At 55.5% G+C, this 20,764-nt stretch overlaps 1 protein-coding gene across 1 annotated transcript in view; it reads left to right on the plus strand.

Moving 5' to 3' along the window:
* The first annotated feature begins 9,331 nt into the window (after window positions 1-9,331).
* Window positions 9,332-20,764, plus strand: part of MARK2 (microtubule affinity regulating kinase 2) — a 50,225-nt gene continuing 38,792 nt past the window's right edge. The window contains 1 exon segment of the mRNA XM_074273346.1: window positions 9,332-9,529. Coding sequence (XP_074129447.1) covers window positions 9,473-9,529 — 57 coding nt within the window. The 5' untranslated portion in view covers window positions 9,332-9,472.

The raw sequence follows: 20,764 nt of genomic DNA on the forward strand, positions 1-20,764 counted from the left end.
TGCATGTGAGTGTGCAAGGGAGGTGTGTCAGTGTGCGGTGCGTACATGTGAGTGTGCAAGGGACATGTGTCAGTGTGCACTGCGTGCATGTGAGTGTGCAAGGGACATGTGTCAGTGTGCACTGCGTGCGTGTGAGTGTGCAAGGGAGGTGTGTCAGTGTGCAGTGCGTGCATGTGAGTGTGCAAGGGACGTGTGTCAGTGTTCAGTGCGTGCATGTGAGTGTGCAAGGGACATGTGTCAGTGTGCACTGCGTGCGTGTGAGTGTGCAAGGGAGGTGTGTCAGTGTGCAGTGCGTGCATGTGAGTGTGCAAGGGAGGTGTGTCAGTGTGCAGTGCGTGCATGTGAGTGTGCAAGGGAGGTGTGTCAGTGTGCGGTGCGTACATGTGAGTGTGCAAGGGACATGTGTCAGTGTGCACTGCGTGCATGTGAGTGTGCAAGGGACATGTGTCAGTGTGCACTGCGTGCGTGTGAGTGTGCAAGGGAGGTGTGTCAGTGTGCAGTGCGTGCATGTGAGTGTGCAAGGGACGTGTGTCAGTGTTCAGTGCGTGCATGTGAGTGTGCAAGGGACATGTGTCAGTGTGCACTGCGTGCGTGTGAGTGTGCAAGGGAGGTGTGTCAGTGTGCAGTGCGTGCATGTGAGTGTGCAAGGGACGTGTGTCAGTGTGCAGTGCGTGCATGTGAGTGTGCAAGGGAGGTGTGAATGTCAGTGTGCAGTGCGTGCATGTGAGTGTGCAAGGGAGGTGTGAATGTCAGTGTGCAGTGCGTGCATGTGAGTGTGCAAGGGAGGTGTGAATGTCAGTGTTCAGTGTGTGCATGTGAGTGTGCAAGGGACATGTGTCAGTGTGCACATGCGTGTGTGTGTGAGTGTGCAAGGGACGTGTGCATGTGAGTGTGCATGGGTGTGCATGTGTATGCACGTGCGGAAGTGTTCACATCTTGTTATTACAATCGGAGCTGACTTCATGTCCCTATTTGTGGTTTCCTTAATGGAGCTCCTCCATTTCCTTCCTGAGGAAACTGAGGTAGAAGCAGGAAGGGAGTTGCCCAGGATCACAGTGCCAGAGGCTGGCCTTGAATTCGGGTCTTCCAGACTGCAGGCCTTGTTGCTAGGTGCGAAGCTTAAATCTCTACATCAATAGGAACTGTTAGTACAACTTTCTCCAAGGCAGCCGCTGATGCTTCCCCTCCCTCCTTTTGTCGCCACCCAGAGCCCAATTATTGTCATCTCTCTTTCACATCCACCCAGGGAGTGCTCTGCACACAGTCGGTGCAGAATAAATAAATGCTGGCCCAAACTCTCCGTTAGGCGATCTCTACTGCTGAATTCCTCTAGTAGACCGGAGGGTTCATGCTTCTTCCTCCATGTCTCCCCCCCCACACCTTCTGTACACAGCTGGTACTCAAGAAATAGCTTGCCACACTTCCCATCCCTCCTGCTCCGGTCTGAGAGAGCTCGAGCACAGGAGATGGGGACAGTTATTACTGACTGCAGGGGGAAGGTACAGCTTTGACACCTTGTCTTCCTCCTCCTCCTTGCCTGCTGCCCACTGGGGCCCGTCTCCTCCCTCATGTGGAACCCCAAGAACCACGAGGGCAGATTTAGAGGAAGGATAATAATAATAACCGATGTTCCTATGGAGCTTTCCCTTGCTCCTCACAATCCCCTGGGAGGAAGGTGCCGCACATACCAAGATCCCCCTTTTACAGATGAGGAAGCTCATGGGATGAGCAGCTCAGGGAGGCACAAATCACCCACATCCTGGTGAGTGTTTTCCTCTTCCTCTTTTAAAGAATTCTGTATCTGGAAACCGAGTGGACGCCCATCTGTTGGAGAATGGCTGAGTAAGTTGTGGAATACGAATGTCATGGAATATTATTGTTCTGCAAGAAATGATTTCAGAAAAGGCCTGGAGAGACTTACATGAAGCGATGCTGAGTGAAATGAGCAGGACCAGGACATCATTATACACGGCAACAACAATACTGTATGATGATCAATTCTGATGGCGAGGCTCTTTTCAAGCATGGGCTGATTCAGGCCAGTTCCAATGCTCTTGTGAAGGAGACAGTCATCTGTATCCAGGATTGTGGGGACTGAGTGTGGATCACACAGAGGATTTTCACTTTTTTTGTTCTTGTTTGCTCACATTTTGTTTTCTTTCTCGTTTTTTTTGTTTTTTTTTGTTTTTTGTTTTTTTGTTTTTCCTTTTTGATCAGATTTTTCTTGTGCAGCCTGATAATCATGGAAATATGTATAGAAGAATTGCACTTTTAACATATTGGATTCCTTGCCATCTAGGGGAATGTGGAACACAAGGTTTTGCGAAGGTGAATGTTGAAAATTAAGCGTTATGTTTTGAAAATAAAAAGCTTTCATAAAAAAAAAAAAAGAATTCTTTATTTTAAGGCATGGCTTTCTGGGAGGGAAGAGGCAGGACACTGGGGAAAAGCCACCAAACTATTTTACAATCACATTCAGAGAGAGAACTGTGAAGTCTGAATGAGGAGCGAAGGATAGTATTTTCACCTGTTTGTTTTGTTTTCTTTCTTGTGTTTTTTTTCTCCCTTTTGGTCTTATTTTTTCTTGCCCAACATGACAAGTATGGAAATATGCTTTAAAGGATTGCACATATTTAACCTGTATCAGATTACTTGCTGCTTGGGGAAAGAGGAGGTAAGGGAAGGAGGGAGAAAATTCCAGAATACAAAGTTTTACAAAATGAAATGTTGGAAACTATCTTTACATGTATTTGGAAGAATAAAATGGGGCAGCTGGGTGGCACAGTGGATAGAGCACCAGCCCTGAAATCAGGAGGACTTGGGTTCAAATCTGGTCTCAGACACTTAATACTTCCTAGCTGTGTGACCCTGGGTAAGTCACTTAACCCCAATTGCCTCAGCCAAAAAAAAAAAATGCTACTGGGAAAAAAAAAAAAATCTATTTTAAAAATAAAGAACAAAAGCGACTTGTATGGCTGAAGACGCCACAGAAATGTGAATTTAAAAAAATAAAAATAAAATCAGACACCCTGAGGGTGCCCCAAGGAAGGGAGGGTAACAAAAGCTGGCTCTCCTCAGTTACCTTCCCCTACACTGGCCCGGCTCTCATTAAAGGGGCAAACACGTATGAACTTCCTCTGTAGAAGACCTCTGAGTAACCTCCCTCGAACCGGGTCTGCAGCTGATCTGTCTGTGTTTGCCTGGCTTCTTGCTTACCTGGGCGGGCTCACCTTCTTCCTGGGGCAGGGAAGGATGCAGAGGTTGGACAGTTGGAGGATGGCGGGAAAGCCCAGGGAGCGGGCTGTGAGCATACCCATGTCCACCAGGGGGCAGATGGTCGCTGCCAATTCCCAGCCGGAGCCGGTGGAGGCGGGCAGGGGAAGGGAAAGTCCAAGTGCCCTCCCGCCACTTTCCCTTTTGCAGAGGTGGCACTGCCCTGAATGGAAGCCTGGAGCTGAGGGATTTTGAGCCCCAGGGCCCAGGCTGCAATCTGATTCTCTCACTTACTGACCAGGTGAGTGAGTCACTTCCCTGCCCTGTAACACGAGGGGCATTGCACAGCCAGCTTATACCAGGCCAGAGCTTCAGGCCTGCAGTCAGGGATGTCTGAGTTTGGATATAGCCTCAATGCTCCCTAGCTGTGTGATCCTGGGCAAGTCACTGCCCTCTGGCTGCCTCAGTTTCCTCATCTGTCAGATGAGCTGGAGAAGGAAATGGCCAACCCCTCCGGTATCTCTGCCAGGAAAAGCCCCAGTGGGGTCACAGAGAGTCGGCCATGACTGAAAGCGAGTGAACAGCAAGAGTTGGACCTCCTCATTGGCTTCCTCAAGGTCACAAAGATAATCCTTCCAGCTCTGGATCCTATGGCAACCGGAAGACTGTTCCTGCCCTGGAGATTGGGAGGAGGAGGGCAAAGCTGAAGCCTCAGGGCTCTCTCTGTTTTTAGCCTGGACCCCTGCCAGATCTCCGGCTCCCATCTCCCCCCTCCCCCAAAGCTCTTATTGAGCCCAGCGGGTCCCTAGGACACAAGTCCCAACATGCCACGGGTGAAAAGCCTTGGAGATGGGGAGCTCACCGGCTTAGAGAGTAGGAGCAAGGAACGGAGAGCATAGCATTGATCCTTTCCAGAGGGACAAACCTTGTCGGCCCCTACCCGATCAGACCAACGTCCAGCCTCTAAACTGAATCCGAACCTACTTCTACAGTCGCCAAGCCAGTGTTGTTCCTGACTCACACCTCCTGGCTAACAAGTGCTTGTGACTTACTAACCTCCTCTCCAGCCCTTCCCCTTGGAGAACGAGCTGGAAAACTGAGGAGGGAGCACTGGAAATCCCAGCCGGGCTGCCTGGCCACACAAGTCTTATATCAGTAATACAGAGACAGTGACAGTGGATAGAACAGCGGGTTTTGGAGTTGGGAAGAGCTGCGTTCAAATCCCACCTCTGACTCTTCAGTCCATCAACCTTCCTGAGACTTGGGTGAATTTCTAAGATGGTAAGTTATATGCAATTGCTTTGCTGTCTGCCTCTGGGAAGGGAGTTTTCAATCGATAAACATTTATGAAGCACCTACTATGCGCCAGGCTTTGTGGTAAGCAAAGCCCATCCCTGCCCCCCCAGAAGTTTGGGCTTTGTCAGAATCACGTTGCCATTTTTGAAGCTTTTGAGTTTCACAGATTCTAATTTCAACATCTTCTAATCTGTGAGCAAACATTCGTTAAGGCCTGTGATGTGCCAGATACCAGGAAGCAAAGACAAAAAATGAAATGGGAATTATCGGGGAGGCAACATCGATAGGGATATAAAATAGAATAAATACAAAAATCAATTCGAGGCAAGTTATATATGATGAAGTCTGGGAAGGGAAGACACTGGCAGCTGTGGGGGAGGAGGGAATGTAAAGCTGTGTTCAGAAGGTGGTATTTCAGGTGAGCCTTAAAGGAGGTGAGAAATTTGGAGGTGGCGTTGAGAAGGGGATGAATTCTAGGTAGAGGGAAGGCCAGAATCAAGACAGAGATGAAAGAGTTATGTTGGTGAAGGACAGAGAAGATAGAGACAAATGTGGTCTGGCCAGACTGTAACTGTGACAGGAGGAGTAATATATCATGGTCCTGTTCTTGGGGGGTTATAGAGCATAATTGAGTCGTTTCTATGGCATCCTAAAGTAGTTTGTGGGAAACCATTTTGGAAGTAGACAGAGGTGAGGCAGGGAGGCCAATTGGGAGGTCATCATAATCAGGGTCCAAGTAAGATAAGTGCTTTATAATGACGTGGTGAGGGAGCAGGGTCAGTGCGATTTGACAGCTCCTGGATAATTGGGGTGAGGAGATGAGGGTGATGAAGAGACTGGGAAACTGGGGACTGGGAATCTGGGAGATTAGAAGGAGGAGGAGTGCCCTCAGGAAAAAAAAAAAGTCCATGGTGGGAGGGGAAGAGGACAATAATGAGTTCCGTTTTGGATGTGTAGAGTTTGGGGCGCCTGGTCTGAAATGATGCTTGTCCCTGAAATGAATATTCATCCGCAGAGATCTTTGAACGCCTAGGAGTGAGATTGCTAACTAGCTACCTGAAGGGAAAGGCCAGGAATCAGAGGTTACAATTATTCTTTGGCTTAGAACCAGAGAAATGCCCCAGGGGATTAAGTAGATCTTCTGGGGAGGTTCTGTGGGAGGACAAGAATCCAACAACTTGACTTAGTGCTTGGGAGGGAGCTCAGTGGCTATCTACTGCAAGCCCAACCTGAAAACCTACACCACAATTTTTTTTTATTTAGAATTTTTTCCCCACAGTATATATGCATGAGTAATTTTTTTTTATAATATTATCCCTTGTATTCATTTTTCCAAATTATCCTCCCCCTCCACTCCCTCCCCCCATGACAGGCGATCCCATACATTTTACATGTGTTACAATATAACCTAGATACAATATATGTGTGTAAATACCCCTACACCACAATGTTGTGGACAGGTGGTCCTCCAGTGTCTGTTTGGAGATTTCCTAGGAAGCTGAAGCTATTACCTCCTGAAGTGACCATTCCACCCAGAGTGGGAAGTCTCAGTCTGTCTTTGCCATCCTACCTTTGGCTCCTGGCTTCAGCTGGCACAATCATCCTAGTGGGCACCCTTCACTGGAGAATCTTACCCATGACCTTTCCAGAACTGAAAATAACATTCTACAGCTGCTCTGATCAAAGTACAGAAGAGAGGATCTTGGATCCAACCTTTAAAGACATCTAGTCCAATCCCCTTATTTTACGTATAAAGAAACTAAGACTCAAATAGCTGATGTGTCTTGCCCGGGGTCAGGTGGCAAGTAAGAGTGTTGAGATTTGAATCCAGGTCTTCTGGTCCCAATGCATGGTACCCCACTCCTCAAGGTGGGACTGTCACCACCTTATTTGGTGATCCAGACCTCTTTCCATGCAGCCCAGGATGATCCCAATAAGCTTTTTCTTTCTTTTGGCAGCCATGTCCTATTTGTGACTCATATTGCAGAGCTTGCAGTCCACTAAAACCCTTGGGTCTTTTTGTGAGTAGTTCCAACAGGCTGAGTAGGCACAGGAGCAGAAAAGGGAAGGAGGTCTTCTGCACTAGCAATTGGGGTGAGGGAGTGCCCAGATTGAGGCCATCACGGGCTCAAATGGAAAACACTTTCTTCTTGTTGAAAATGGAGGAAGAGCAAAGCAATCAAAAAAGAATCAAATCAAGCAAGCAAACAAAGGAATCAGGCTTAGTCTTTGGTACTGGTTCATCTATGAGTTTTCCTCATCTCTAAAATGGGCTTAATAATCCCAATAATGCCCTCTTCTAGCACAAAGTGCTTTGGAAACCTGAAAAGGCTCTTAGACTGGTGAATTCTTCGAAGCATCCAGAAGCATTTGGTTGTATTAATTTCCATGCATCACATATATCTTTGCCGTTCCTTCTCGTCTGCTTACAGCCTCAGCCAGGGACTCCCAAAGGACCCGTTAGGGCATAGGGCAACAGCCTTATGAGAGTCCAGGACCACGAGCGAGGCAGCGAGCACTTGGAGTCTCCCTTTCATGTCTTGCTGAGAAGGGTAGCCTTTCTCTAGAGTGTGCTATAAACTCCTGCCCTTTCTTGAGTGGGAGGAAGACCCAAACTTCAGCTGGCTCCCTCTGCCCCTCTCCTCCCCCATCCCCAATGCAGCCATTAGGATTATGGCGGGTCCTTCTCTGGTCACAGCCGCTGGCTAGCAATCTGATCTGCATGAACTAGGTAATGAGATGGGTGACTGTCAGAGGGACAGATGAGCTGATTGACAGATATATTACCTCACGCGTATAGTGTTTTAAGAATGAATAATAATTATATAGTACTGCCACTATTAATAATCGCTGCTTCTAGTCTTTGATGGGCCACCAGGTATAAGAGGTATTCGATTCCATTAAAGCATTTATTAAATGCCTACTGTATGCCAGGCACTGTGATACAATATACAAGAAACATGGGACAGCCTCGACTTTCAGGAAGCTCATAATGTACGGGAGAAAGGGGACAGTGGAAGAAAGGAGCTGGTGGATTCCTCACTGGGTAAGGATGCCTCCACCTGGAGCTGAAGTAGATAGCAGAGTGAGCAGAAGAGCATTTCGAACTGAGCTCTGCAAGAACTCTGAGTTCTCCCCATTTAATAGCTGAGGAAACTGAGTCTGAGAATGTAAGTGACTTGTGCACAGTCACAGCTGGTGCCTGAAGCAGGAATCTTCCTGGCTCCGAGTCCTGTCCACTGTGCCCCGCCCCCAACCCGGACCGTTCCATTCCCCAGAAAGCAGCAGCCGAGCCAGTCTCAGTGACTTCCATTTTTCTAGGGCTTTCTTCAGAGCCTTATGAGGGAGGTAACACGGGATTAGGGTTCCCATTTTACAGATGATAAAAGGGAGGCAGAGAGAGGGACGGGAGCTCTTTGGCTCGGGCCGGCGCTCTTTGCCCCCATCACTCCCGATGTTAACCTGAAGGCAGGCGCATTTCAGCTCGGTTCTTCCTTTGAACTGTCTCCCAGTGCGCTGGCCTTGCCTGGGCAGGTGGCCGGGTTCCCCCCTGTCCGGGATGGAGAAGCGGCGGATTCGGGCCTCAGACCCGAGTTCCAATGCTGCGGCCGGTGCCTGCTGGCGGCGCACTCCTCATGTCTGGGCTCCATTTTCTCTCCTGGGAGAGAGGATGTGGACGGGCGCTCTCTGGGACCCTCGTGCCACAGATCTCCGAGCCGCTAATAATAAAAGCTGATGCTCCTAGGACTGCGCATTCAGAGCTGAGATTAAGCGACACTGCTTTTATTTTTGTTTTAATAATACCTCAAGTGTGGGTCCTCATTTAGTCCCGGAGAAAGCTGCAGTCACGCGCCCACCTTCACCCAGGCAGCGCGGGCGCTGTGGAACCCAGGCCCAGCTCTGGCAGCGGCATCCCCGCATCCCTCGGCGTCCCCGCCCCCGCCCCCGCCCCCGCCTGCCGCCCCGCCCCCTTCCTGCACTCTGCCCCGAGCTCGTCCCGGTCCTCCCCATCCCGCTTCTGGGGCTTCACAAAGTGCTTTAAGGACGTCAGCCGCGGGGCGGGCGGTGCCAAGTTCGTGCCGCGCTCGGCGGGCCGCCCCTCAACTTCTCGGAGCGTGCCCTGGCCCGCAGAGCCCCCGGCCGCGCAGCGAACCCCTGCGGAAAGCCCGGAGGGCCGCGCCTGGGTACCACTCCCGGGATGCTGCTAGGAAGTTGCCAGGATGCAGCCGGAGAAAGCCTCGGCTCCGGGTGTTTCCGGAAGTCGCCTGGGCCCACCCTCGGACGCGGGGGCGGGGCTGGAGGCGGGGCCATCCCTTAGCACGCCGCTCGCCGCCCTTTCCTGAGCCGAGGGAAAGAGCTCGGGCGGAGTTTGCAGAAGGAGGGGAGGGATGGGTGGAGGAGAAGGGGCGTGGCCAGATCTGGCCGCGCCCACCGAGCTCCCCTTCGGCTGTTTCCGGAGCCCTCGGCCAGCGCGCGCGCTCCCGCGGCCCCCGCCTTCGGCTGTTTCCGGAGGCCCGTCTCAGCCGGGAGCCCGGCGCCCGGCGCTTCGGCTGTTTCCGGCCGCTGGCGACGGAAAGAGCCGAGGGCCGGCGGCGGCGGCGGCCATGTTGGGAGCAGCAGGGCCGGCGGCGGCGGCGGCGGCTGCCTGTGAGGCGGGCGCGGAGCGGAGCCGCTGAAGGCAGCGGAGGCGCGGTGCGGGCGGCGCGGGCGGCGAGCGGGCCAGGCGGCGGCGCGGCCGAGCGGCGGCCCAGCCCAGCCCGGGCCCGGGCCCGGGGGCCGCCCCGGAGCCGCCCGGAGCCGGCGCGGCCTAGCCCGAGCGGCGCAGCCGGGGGCTGGCGTGAGCGGCCGGCCCGGCCTCCCCGCACCCCTGGCCGGGGCCCATGCGGCCGGGGTCCCCGCGCTGAGCCGCCCGGCGCCCGTGGCCCTTCCTCGCAGCCCCCGGGCCCCCGGCCCCGGCGGCACCATGTCCAGCGCCCGGACCCCCCTGCCCACGCTGAACGAGAGGGACACGGAGCAGCAGGTAGGAGCGCGCCGTCCCGGGCCGCTGCCCGTGCCCACGCCGTGCCGGCCGGGCCCGCCGGGCGTCCTGTCATCGCGGCCGCCGCCCCCTCCCCCGCCGGGCCCCCCATTGTGACCCCCGCGCCGCCCTCTGCGCTGTCACTTTCTCCCGGCAACCTGTTGCTCCGCCCGCGCCCGGCCCGGGGTCCGCGTGGCTTCCGCGACCCCCGGCCCGGGCCCGGCTCTCTGCGAGCTCCCCTGGGCCCCGAGTGTCAGCCGGCCCGGCCGCCCTGCTCCGGCTGCGTGGGGGACCGGCTCCCGCGGCCGCGTGTCTACACCCGGCGGTCCTGCGTCTATACCCGCTGGCCGAGGGCTTGTGCAAGTGGTGAATCCAGCCCTGCATCCTGCTCTGCGCTCCCCTGCCCCCACTGTCATCTGTCACCCGAACTTGACCCTCTGCCGACCCCTCCCCCACCCCGGGCGTGGGTGCTGGGGCCCTGGGGCTGGCACTTGCCGCCCCCCCACGTCCTCCTCCTCTCCCGGGGTCTCCTCCCACTCGTTCCCCGCTCTGGAAGGGATTCTTTCCCCTGCACGCTTGAGTCTGCATTCTCTCTGGTGGACTGAGGGGGGGCGCAGGCCGGGGAGGCTGACCCCCCCCCCCGCCCCGAGGGCAGACCCTGCCCGAGGGAAGTTCAGCTGCCAGCTCAGCGATGGATTTCTACTTTTGGGGAGAGGTCACAGGGCAGGGGGCGCCGGTGGGCGGGGTCTCGCCCGCTCCCGTCTGCCTTCGCTTTTGGGGTTCCTTCCTCCCCCGGGGGTTTGCGGGAGCGGTGCGTGTGGGAGTGCTCCCGCTGCCATTTTTTTTGATGGCGCCCATTGGAAGACTGGGGGGGCAGGGTTAGGCGGCCTGGGGTGCCCCCCATCGGGGTTCCTCCGCGGCTCTCCCGTCGCCGCTCTGCTTTCCCTGCGCCCGGTGATGAACCCCTCCTCCAGAAAAGCCCAGATTCTGGCACCTGAGCCCAGGCAGCTCCCAGCAGGTGCCGGGATCCTCCCGGGAGGAGGAAGCCCGTCGGAGCCGGAGCCCGGGAGGAGCCACCCCGCGGGGGGCTGAGGAGGCAGCCCAAGGTTCCCTCCCCACCCCCATGGAAGGCTCTCTCCCTGGTTTACTTCAGAATGGCTTAAACCGGTTCTTCCAGAAATAGGTAAACAAACAATTGGCATCTTCGGGCTTTTTCCTCCTTTTCCCTCTGCCCTTTTCCCAAGAGCTTCTGAAAAAATGCAGCACCCCCGAATGCGGCTGAGCCCCTTCTGCCCGGGAGCCGCTTCTGGAGGCTCGGCCCATGTGCCGCCCAGACTTCTGGGCCTGCCGGGACGGGGCGGGCTGTCCCGGACTCGGGGCTCCTGCATTGGAGGCTTGGCAGGCAGCGCCAGCTTTCTCGAGGGAAGGGGAGCATCTCCTTGCTGTCGGCCGGGGTCTGCCCTGAAACCTACTTTGTGTTTGGGCCTCGGAACCGCCCGGGCCGGGAGAGCAGGCCCAGGAAAACCCCGGACTGACCTGGGCCGGGCCCTGCGAGGTCCCATTGGAGCCCCCCGGGAGCTCAGAGCTTTGCCCCCCATCAGCCTTCCACCCCCAGACCGGGAGGGCTTGAGACCTTGGGGGGAGTCCACGGTCCGAGCGGCGGCCTTAAGGCTCTGGGCTCTCCTGGTCACTTGAACGTCGCATTGATGTACCAGCTTTCCCTCTGTGAAGTGGGGTTAATGGCGACCCTGTACAACACACTGGTGGTGTGAGGAAAAGGCCTTTAAAATGGTGCAGACAAACAAGCGCTCTTATTTTCATGATTTCCTGGGAAGGAGGCTCGGGCATTGGGAGCAGGACGGGGGGCGGGCCCGTCTAGGAGGAGCTCCTTTGCCCTGTGGGGAAGCCTCCTGGCCTAGGCCTGGGCAGGTTGGGGTCACCTGCAATATCCAAGCCCGGGTTAGCTTGTCCCGGGGGCTCCGGTCAGGGGGGCTTCGGGTGGGCCGGTGCCTTCATCCGAGGCCGTGGCTGAGGGGAAAGGTGATGCGGGAAAGTCCCAGCCAGTCCTTGGTTAGACCTTCAGCCCTGCTTTCTGTTGACTTCAGGAGTGGCCAAACTGGAGGCTCCAGCTTGATTTAAGGCTGTCCCGGGTGTGGTCTGTTGATTTATAGTTGAAATTCAACTGGCTTCAGGTTCAAACTGGCCTGTTGTGAGTGGAGTGTGACGTGGTAAGGTAGGGCAGGGCCCGGGACGCGGCAGGGAGCCCTCTGGGGGAGCCGGAACTTCCCGGGCCATCCTGGCTCCCCTTGGACACAATGACTCCAGCGCTGCGGGTATGCCACCAGACTGGCCCCGGCCTTCATCGACTGCTTCTCCACCGAGCTTTAGCCGCCTGGCTGACGGTCTTCTCTGCTCCTAGGAGCTTTCTTTAGTCTGTTCCATTTGTATTATGTCGACTGGAATCAATATTTCATGCCCACAGCACGGCGAAGCCTTGGGCCTTCCGGCCCATTATTGTCGAGTCAGGTGGGCAGGGGCCGAGGTACCCCTGTGGCCCTGTCAGCGTTCTGGCGCGGCGGATCGGGCCGCCGGCGCTTCCCGAACCCATTAGCGAGGTGGGAGAGTTGGGGTGTTCGGTAACCCTTGGGCGCTCTCCCGGCTGGGGTGGGCTTCCTTTTCTGAATAAACTGGAAACCTCTCTCTTGATCTGGTCGGCCTCAAAGCAGCATTTTGCTAAAAAGAGTCTCTTGTCTTAGAGAACGGGAGGGAAGGAAGTGAGGGATTGATTCCATCTGAACCATGAAACCTTCGAGGCCCAGGATTCCGGAGGGTTCTTTTGATTTCCCACTTCAGTCGGGCTGGGGGGAGCCATCCCTTGAAGTTAGTGGTTTAATAAGGTCTCCTCCAGGCCAGGCCGGCTCTGCGCTCTCTTTCCCTCTCACTTCCTGGGAGCTGGGGGCTTCAGAGATCTCCCTCCGGGATCCGGGCCCCCCACCCTGTTTCTAGCCCTCTTCAGCTCTGATGAGTCACTGGAGCGATCTCTTCCTTTCTTCCCCTCCTGTTTGTTTGGCCTTAAAGCTCTGAAGGGGGCACAGCACGGGCGCTGTGACATCTGGTAGGGAGAGGGTCCCGGCCATTCTCCCATCTCCACGCAGGCTTGCAGGGTGTTTCTCCCTTTTCCAGGGTCGGGCTGTTGAGATGGCCTCCCTCTTCCTGAAGCGCAGTGGAGATGAGAGCAGGGGATCTTGGGGCTGCGGCCCAGAGCTTTGCTGGGCAGCCTGACTTCTCTTCCCTTGCCCCCCCCCCCCCCGCTCCTCTGTTGGGGGTATAAATAGGTTGGGTCCCTTTATCTGAATGTCTATTTTTGTCTGAGGTGTTTTGAAGCTTCTCAGGCCTGGCTGGGAGCTCTCTCCACAGATATCTGTCTTGGGGGGGGGTATGTATGTTTTTCCTGCCCTCCCCCCATTCTGCACATTTCATATTATCAATTTTTTCCCAGAGGCAGAAATGATTATTTCCTCCTATGAACTAACTAATTTTAGCTTCATAAAGCCCAGGGATCACAAGGTTGGGGGACAGATACTGGCAGCAAGGTAAGCCCCGGAGGGAGAATGTGTGCTTGGTAAATGGCTGGCTCTGGGCTGCTGCCCTTTTTCTTTTTAACTTGGGGAAAGAAAGTGGAGCCGGCCAGGGGCTCCTTTGCAGAACCAGTTGAGCTGGTTTCCAGTAATGCCCTCTTTTCCTCCCTCGGCTGGGATGTTGGCAACACAAAGCTCTCGCTCCTCTGGGACTTTTGGAGGTTCATTGAAGGCAAGCGAAGCCTTCTGCAAACAAACAGCTGTGGCCTCCTGCTCGCCAGTGCTGGACGTGGGCGCGGGCCTGGGGCTTCTGCCCCTGCCGCGGCCCCCTGTGGCCCACCTGAGGCTCTCCACCCGAACCGCTCTCCTCTGCCACTCATTCGAAGGCACGGCCTGGCCTGAGGTGGGAGGGTCGCTAACTTCTAGCCCTTGACTCTGGGCTGCTGTAATCGGACACTCTTGGGCCTGAGACCTTTAGGCCGGGGGCTTCCAGGACGGTGAGTCCAGGCTGGTGGGGAAGAGCTGAAGCTCCGACTGGCTTTGGACATTGAGGTGGGAAGGGAAGGGATCCGGAATGGAGAGCAGGTGGAGACAGAAGGGCCGCCCTCCTGGGGCTGCCGCCCCCAGCGCTGCCACACTTCCTTCTTTCCACAGCAAGTGGTGAACCTGCATTTCAGGGAATGGCACGGGTAGGATTTTTTAGCTGAGGACTAAATTAGGACAGTTTTTCTGGTCCTGCTGTGAAATTGAGGAAGTGCTCCCGTCCCTAGTCGGGGTGGAGGGTGTTTGCGAGCCGAGTCCCTGCCTGTGCCCTGGGCATTGGGGGCCAGAGAGCTCTCTGCTCTCCCAGTGATTCTCTGATTTCTGCTTCCCCTGAGCACCCTCACGCTGGGGTTTTGATTGGGTAACTGATATCCTGTATGCAGGGCGGCCCCCGTTTCCTCCACCCTCTTGAGACCGGAGGTTCTGCTGTCTTTTCCCCCACTCCATTGCTTCCCCACTTCTGTTACACGACACCGATGTCCGTTTGTTCTCTCCTGACAGCGTGTTGTCTTGGTACTTTTTACTTACAGTCCCATGAGTTTGACCTTTGCGGTTTTCCAATCTCAGAGGAAGGTGGGAATTGATAAACTGGCTCGGCTTTGTCTGCCGTCCCAGAGCAAATGAACTGCCGCCAGGTTCGGGAGGAGAAGCCTCCGTGCTTGCCCCACACTGCCCTAGACCGCCTTGCCTTCGCCTCTCGCTTGTAGGTTTTCTCATCGGGAACCAGTCGGGGAGGGATCTTGGAATAGCTGGGAGTATTCTGTTTTGGAGCCGGGTTCTGAACAATTGTGGCAGCCTGGTACTGCCACTGAGACTCATAGGTATTTCCTAGCATTTGCTCCTTCTGGGGCTGCCTCCCTTAGCTGGGAGTCATCTGAACAGCCTTTGTGTCTCCCACCCCCAGCCGCCCGGCCCCAGCCAGCTGTCTGAAGGAGAACAGAAGGCTTGTTGGAGAGCTTCGTGCTCATCTCGAGGGCATTTATTTCTCTGAGTGTTTCAGGCTTGTGATTTAGAACTGTCCTGAGCTCACTCTTGCAAATTTTCATCAGACACAAGAAGGCTTTTGCAGAAACCCCAACTTGAGATTCGCGCTCTCAAAGATCGGCCCCTTTTGAGAAAGAAAAGCAGATCTCGGGTCGAAGTCGTGGCACTTTGACCTCATGCTGCACTCCCCGGTTAAGGATGCGAGTGGGGAGCCTGGCAATGAACACCCATTGCTGGGCTCTGGTGGGACTTGCTGGGTGGCCTGGGACTTCAGTGCCTGCTTCCTCCCATCACCTTTCTAGGTAGCACGGCAAGTTTGTCCTTAGGCAGCCTGGGAGACGAACCACGATCTGGTTTGGTGACTTTGTGGAGTTTCTAGCTGGAATGAGGAACTCTCCAGGAGCCTGTTCTTTTCACCTGCACCAGTTAAAGTTTTATGAGTGCTCTGAAGAAGAGCTGTGCTCTCCCTCCCACGTCTTTGCAGAAATCCGAATGGGCTCCTGGGTGTGCAACGTTGCACATGCATGTGATTCCTTTACCCTCCGCGTCTCCGCCGGGTCACATTTGCAGAGATTTCCAGTGAACAACTGCTGGTGTAGCTTTGATTCACAGATGGGGAAACTGAGGCTCTCTTTTTGCCCATGTCCGAGCCAGATTTTCCACCAGACATGATGACCCTGAATGCAGGGCTCGCTCTCCTGTGGGATCAGCCTCGTGCTGGTTCTTGTGTTTTCTTCTGTCTTCTGGGGTCTCTGCTATGGCTTCTGTTCATTTCCTCCTTCCCCGATGACTACCCCCATGCTGCTCCGGCTCTTCTTCTGCTCTGCTGGAGCTTGGTCGGCCATCCCCCCAGCCTCAGCTATGACCCAGAAAGCACCCCACATTTCTGAGGGCTTTCTGGGCAGCACGGGCATATAAATGCAACAAGACCCTCCGTGCCCTCAGTGAGCTTCTGTTCTGGAGGAGGAGCTGACAGGTTGGAGTGATGGAGGATGGAATGAAGGGGGGGCTAGCCCTCCTGGGGACCCAGGGTTGGAGGCTAACCCTCCCGGGGACCCAGGGTTGGAGGCTAACCCTGGAATGCCCCTGGCTCGGCCACAGGGAAAAAAAAGGTTCTCTCCTGGATCTGTAGAACCGCCCTGCTCATGCCACATGAGGAAGAGGAGGTAGGTGCCCCTGAGGCACGTCTCTGCGCCCTGCCACTCTCGTCTGTGCATTGCCTCCTTCAGGGAAGTGCTTTGTAACCCCTGAGGTGAGGGCTAAGGACAGTGTCCTGGGGAGGGCCTGGGAGGAGAAGGCCTTGAAGTCTTCCCTAGGTCTGGCGGGTTTCTCCTGAGGACTTTTATTGAACACCTTTGATTCCCACTCCCCTCAGTGGGTCTTTCAAAAAGCCTGTGCCCAGTGGGGGGCCCCTGGTCCAGGCCGGACAGTGCCTTTTCCCGACCTCGGGGCCTGAGCCACATTAAGCGACTTCCTTTGGCCAGTCCCGACCATGCTCCTCGTGCTTTGGCTGCATTAAATAGATGCCATGGCACAGCTGGCTCCCTTTGCTTTCCCCAGGGCGGCGCTAACGGGCTTTCTGGCTATTGGAAAACCGCAAGACAGCTCTTCACCATCAGCGGCTGGCAGGATCCAGGTCCTCCAGACTTAGCGCCTAGATCTCCTGCTTTCCCACTGCTTGCGCACCCATGTTGACTTGGCCACTGTCTCTGTCTCGCATGTCTCTTGTTGGCTCGCGTGCCATCTCCCTCCTCTGGCCCAGATATTGATGCCCTTCGGGAGGGACGTCTCTGCTAAATCAGGGTCTCGCGTGGGCTTCCTCTCTCACTTTGTGGGCCACGTATTAGGAGTAGAAGCAGGTGAGTCATGGGGACCCCCATGGTGTCCCGTGTGTCCGTGTTCTCCTGCTGTGTCTGCTCCTCGTCTCCTTGGCATTCTTGATGACGTCCCTTTTCCAGGATGGCTGCTGGACCTTTGGCCACATCCCTCCCTCCTGCCAGATAAGCGTCCACCGAAGCCCTCCTCCCCCTTGCCTAAATCACTCCGTCTCTTATGTGACTGCAGCGATCTGTTCCCCCACTCCGGGATCCCTCTCTTTCTGGTTCATTCGCAGAGTCCTTTCTCCCAGCTTCCACGTACCTGTGTAGGAGGTGTAAGAAAGCATGATCCTCCCTCCTCCGAGGATTGCTCCTCTCCCGATGGTCCCTAAGCCCTCCGCTGAGTTCCCAATCATCGTCTTAATGGGCTTGGGTTTCTCCCTAGGGAACCAAGGATGCCTCCCCCCTCCCATCGCTGTTACTTAGCTTCAGTAATATGGAGTTAGGGCCGAGGAGCCCCCCCTCAGCAAGGGAGGGAGGACTGAGCTGGACCTCAGGCTGGAGTGAAGAGCAGGGTTGTTCAGAATTGGGCTTGGAGCTGAGGCTGGATCCTGCCCTCCTCTTTGCTAGTCCATGGGCTTGTAGGGATGGTAGAAATGCAGAAGGGACGCCACCCTCCCCTTTGGGGGCTTCTCAGAGGCCACAGAAGGAGTTAGGAGCTGGCCCTGAGGTGGGATTTGCCCTTTTCTGCCTCTGAGAACTCCTCTGGTGTCCTCAGAAGGGGGTGGCCATCAAATGAGCCCCTCAGGCCCAGGACTGTGGTCTGCTTAGCCGGCTGGGCCCAGCTTGGGATTCTTTGCTCCTGAGAGGACCCTTCCCCAAATGGGCACTGCTCCAGGCTGGGCCTCAGGCGGGCTTCCCCTTGTTTTCTCTTCTGGCCTGGGGCTGTCTGTCACCAGTACACAGGAAGGTACAGAGAGCCTTGCTTGTGGCCAGGCTGCCAAGGAGACTGGGAGCTGGTACTGCCAGGCCTCTGGGTGCCCATGGTGCTTGCCAGTTTGTCTCTGGGAGCTGCACTCTGGCCGGCCTGCTGATTTCTCTTGTGTAACTCACCCCCGTTTCCTGTTTGTACTCATTTGGCCTTTTTTCTTCTGTTTTACTTCTCTCTTCTGAAGCCCGTGCTGATAGTGGCGCTCCCTGCTCGGCTCCTTTCTCAGAGAAGTGCCTTTGCTGCCGTGGCCTGAGCTCATTGGCGCCGGCGGCCGCTTCGGGACTTGCTGCCCTGGCTTGGATTCTGGGTGTGGGTGCCCGAGCAGCAGGTGCCGCTCACTGGGATCTCCCCTCGGGAGAAGCCGCTGCCTGGCCTCAGAGTCCGCTCGTCAGGGCTGTGACTCTGGTTTGGTGGTGGTGGGCTTCCGGCTCTAGAAAGGGTTTGCAGGGGCTGGTGTCACTGCCCTCCTTCCCCCCCCCCCCCAATCTTAGAGACCCAGGCAGGGCCACTCGGCAGGTCAGACTGGAGCGGAGTGGGCCTGGGCCTTGAAAGTCCAGTTTTTAGGTTCCCCCTGTGAGAAAGGGCGGGACGTTAGGCTTTCACCTTTCTGGTCAGATTCCCCAGGAGCCGGGCAGGAAGAGGCAGCCGTTTGAGAGCCAGGTGTTTCTTGGGAAAGCTGGGCCTCTGCTTCCATCTGGAGCCCTTGGGGATGCATCTGCCTCGCCTAATGGGCTGGGGCCTTTGGGCTTCTACCCTTCCTGTGGTGTGGATTCCCAGAGAGGAGAGTCTTTACCTTAATTACTGTGATCAGGCTGGCTGATGAGAGGGCTGCCTGTTAATTGATTAGATGACAATCCTTTACATTGATTTTGAACTGTGGGGGATTTTTTTTTCATAAATAAATCAGGGTTAGGTGAATTTATTTTGGTGAGTGGAAAGGTGAAGCTTAATACAAACGTTCACAGCTTAAGTCTAATGTAATGCCCTTAATTTCTTATAATTGGAAAAGCAGTTAAGCTCCCAGTGTCGGAGCTGAGCAGTCTGCTCTCTGGAGCTTGGCCCCAGGCCCTCTGGCCCCTCCAGACTCCTCCTTTGGGTTTCAGTTTTTGTTTTGATCTCCCCCCCTTCCCGCTGCAGAATGGATCAACCCTATTCTGAAATATATTTTTAAAACATTGTTTAAAATCAAACACCCTGCCTTTCTTGAAACCACAGAAACTACTTGTGAAACAACTGATAGGGCAGGCCGCCAACACGGAGCCAAACGCAGGCTGTTAAACACCCGTCCCTTAATGACAAAATGGCACCGGTGAGGTGGAAGCCCACATGCTCGGCAGTGCGGAGAAGGGGGCTTTCTTCGGACGGAATGTGGAGGTGCCGAGTCCTTCCTCTCGCACCCGGGGTGCCGGAGCCGGAGAAGTTCTCGGTGGGAAACCCTGGGCAGCTTATCTTGGGTGGCTGCGCTGGTATCAGCTCAGGGTTCAGGAAAGGTTTCATCATGATGTGAGGAGCTCCTCCTCCTCTCCCCCCCAGGGAGCCGCCTTGGACTGGCTCCTCTTCCCAACCCCACCCCAGCTCCTTGGCTCCCACAGGAACTCCTCCTCCGGAGACTCGCCGCCGGGCGGCACGATCCTTGCTGTGGCTTTCATCTCCAGGCCCCGAAGTGAGATCTCACCCTCCCATCTCGCTCTGCGGTGTGCTGGGGCTGCTGGGAGGCTCCTCGTTCCGGCCCGGCCCTCCCGAAAGGGAGTTCTGGTTTGCCATGGTCTGGGAGGTGGACTTTGGGCAGCAGTGACTCCTGGGGACCGGATCTGCTCCTGACCCTGACGGTCTCCAGCTTCCCGGGAGAGTTGAGATAATACTTAGCATGGGGCTTGCTTGGGTTCGGTTTTTTAATGAAAAATAAAATCCCATTGACCGTGCCCGCCAAGCCCAGATTAAGAGGCTGCTGGGTGGCCCCCCTGTGCTGGGGATATGAGACAGTGAGGCTTGTGGCTGGAGACAACATCTCTGGGTCAGGGAATCCGGAATTAGGTCCGGGTGGGCCCAGAGGGTCCCATGTGAGCAAAGAGGCGAGGTCAGGTGGTTTGGAGGGGAGGGGTCCAGTGCTCTATAGGCCCGAACACTCTCTCTGCACCCATAGGATGTGCTAGAGCCGGGCTGTGAGGGCATGCCAGCCAAATAGGAGCATTTCTCTTTGATGTGGAGGCAAGAGAGGCTCTGGAGTTTGAGGAAAGAGTGACAGGAGGGAGACACTTGAGGTGAGACACCGATTCTGGGGCCATCGGACTCTGGGGCTGGCCTGCCTCTGAGCCCTGCTTGGTTTGTGGGACCGGACAGAGAGGGGTGGAGGACTGCTGGCAGAGGAAGCGGCCTTTGGGCCCGCCTTGGGAAACCCCAGGACAGAGGGCTACTTTCTTTCTCAAAGGCTGAGACACAGACTGTGTAACTAACCTGTAACCCGTCTGTTGGAGGAAAAATGGAAAAGGAAAGGAGAGCCTGGGGCCACGGAGCTGGCACTGGCGTGGAGGCTGTGGGAAAGGAGGCCTCTGGTGGAGGGTGGGGAGACTGTCCTTCCTGTTGGCACACCAGAGCAGGGCCAGGGGCACTCCCTCTGCCTCAGTTTCCTCATCCCTCCCTCACTGGATTGTTTGCATCTAGTGACTTACCACGTATAAAATGCTTCGCAACCCTTAAAGGCCTGGGCACCTGAGAGCTATTAATTTTAATTAAAATAGGAGGAAGGAAATACTATTGAAATCCCAAAGGGAAACACTTAATTCTGTCCCTCGTTGCTACCATAACAGCCTGGCAGCCCGCTTTTGTACCTTGGTGTACTTGGGCTTTTTTTGTTTGGGGTAGTTTCTCACCTGGAAATCAGCCTTTCATATGGAATGTTACTATTATTAAATGCCTTTTACAGTCAGTCGCCTGCGGTTTAGGTCACTGGTCAGTCGGCCCTCAAAAGCATCTGGATTCAATTGTAATCCAGCTTGTTAACTTCTGTTTCCAGTCCCATAATCAGAAGAGTGTGCCGTGGGGCTCTGTTGAGGCTCAGAGCTCGAAGAACCAAGGAAACCTTGGCGGAACGGGGAAGGGACTGGTCCCCACATCATCCAGGGGTCCTCGTGCAGAACGGAGCTTGACCTCTGGTTTTTAGGCCGCAGGGCCGGCGGGACTTTTCTGTGTATATCCAGAGAGAGAAGGGGCCGGGAGGGAGGAGGCAGCCTCTGGGAGGGCCTGTCAGGCGGCAGTTCTGGTGAGTTGGGATTTAACTCCAGAAAGATCCTAACATGGTGAGCAAACACAGGTGAAGTGGCCCAGG

The sequence above is a fragment of the Sminthopsis crassicaudata genome, chromosome 6, assembly GCF_048593235.1.
Source record: "Sminthopsis crassicaudata isolate SCR6 chromosome 6, ASM4859323v1, whole genome shotgun sequence".
Lineage (NCBI taxonomy): Eukaryota > Metazoa > Chordata > Mammalia > Dasyuromorphia > Dasyuridae > Sminthopsis > Sminthopsis crassicaudata.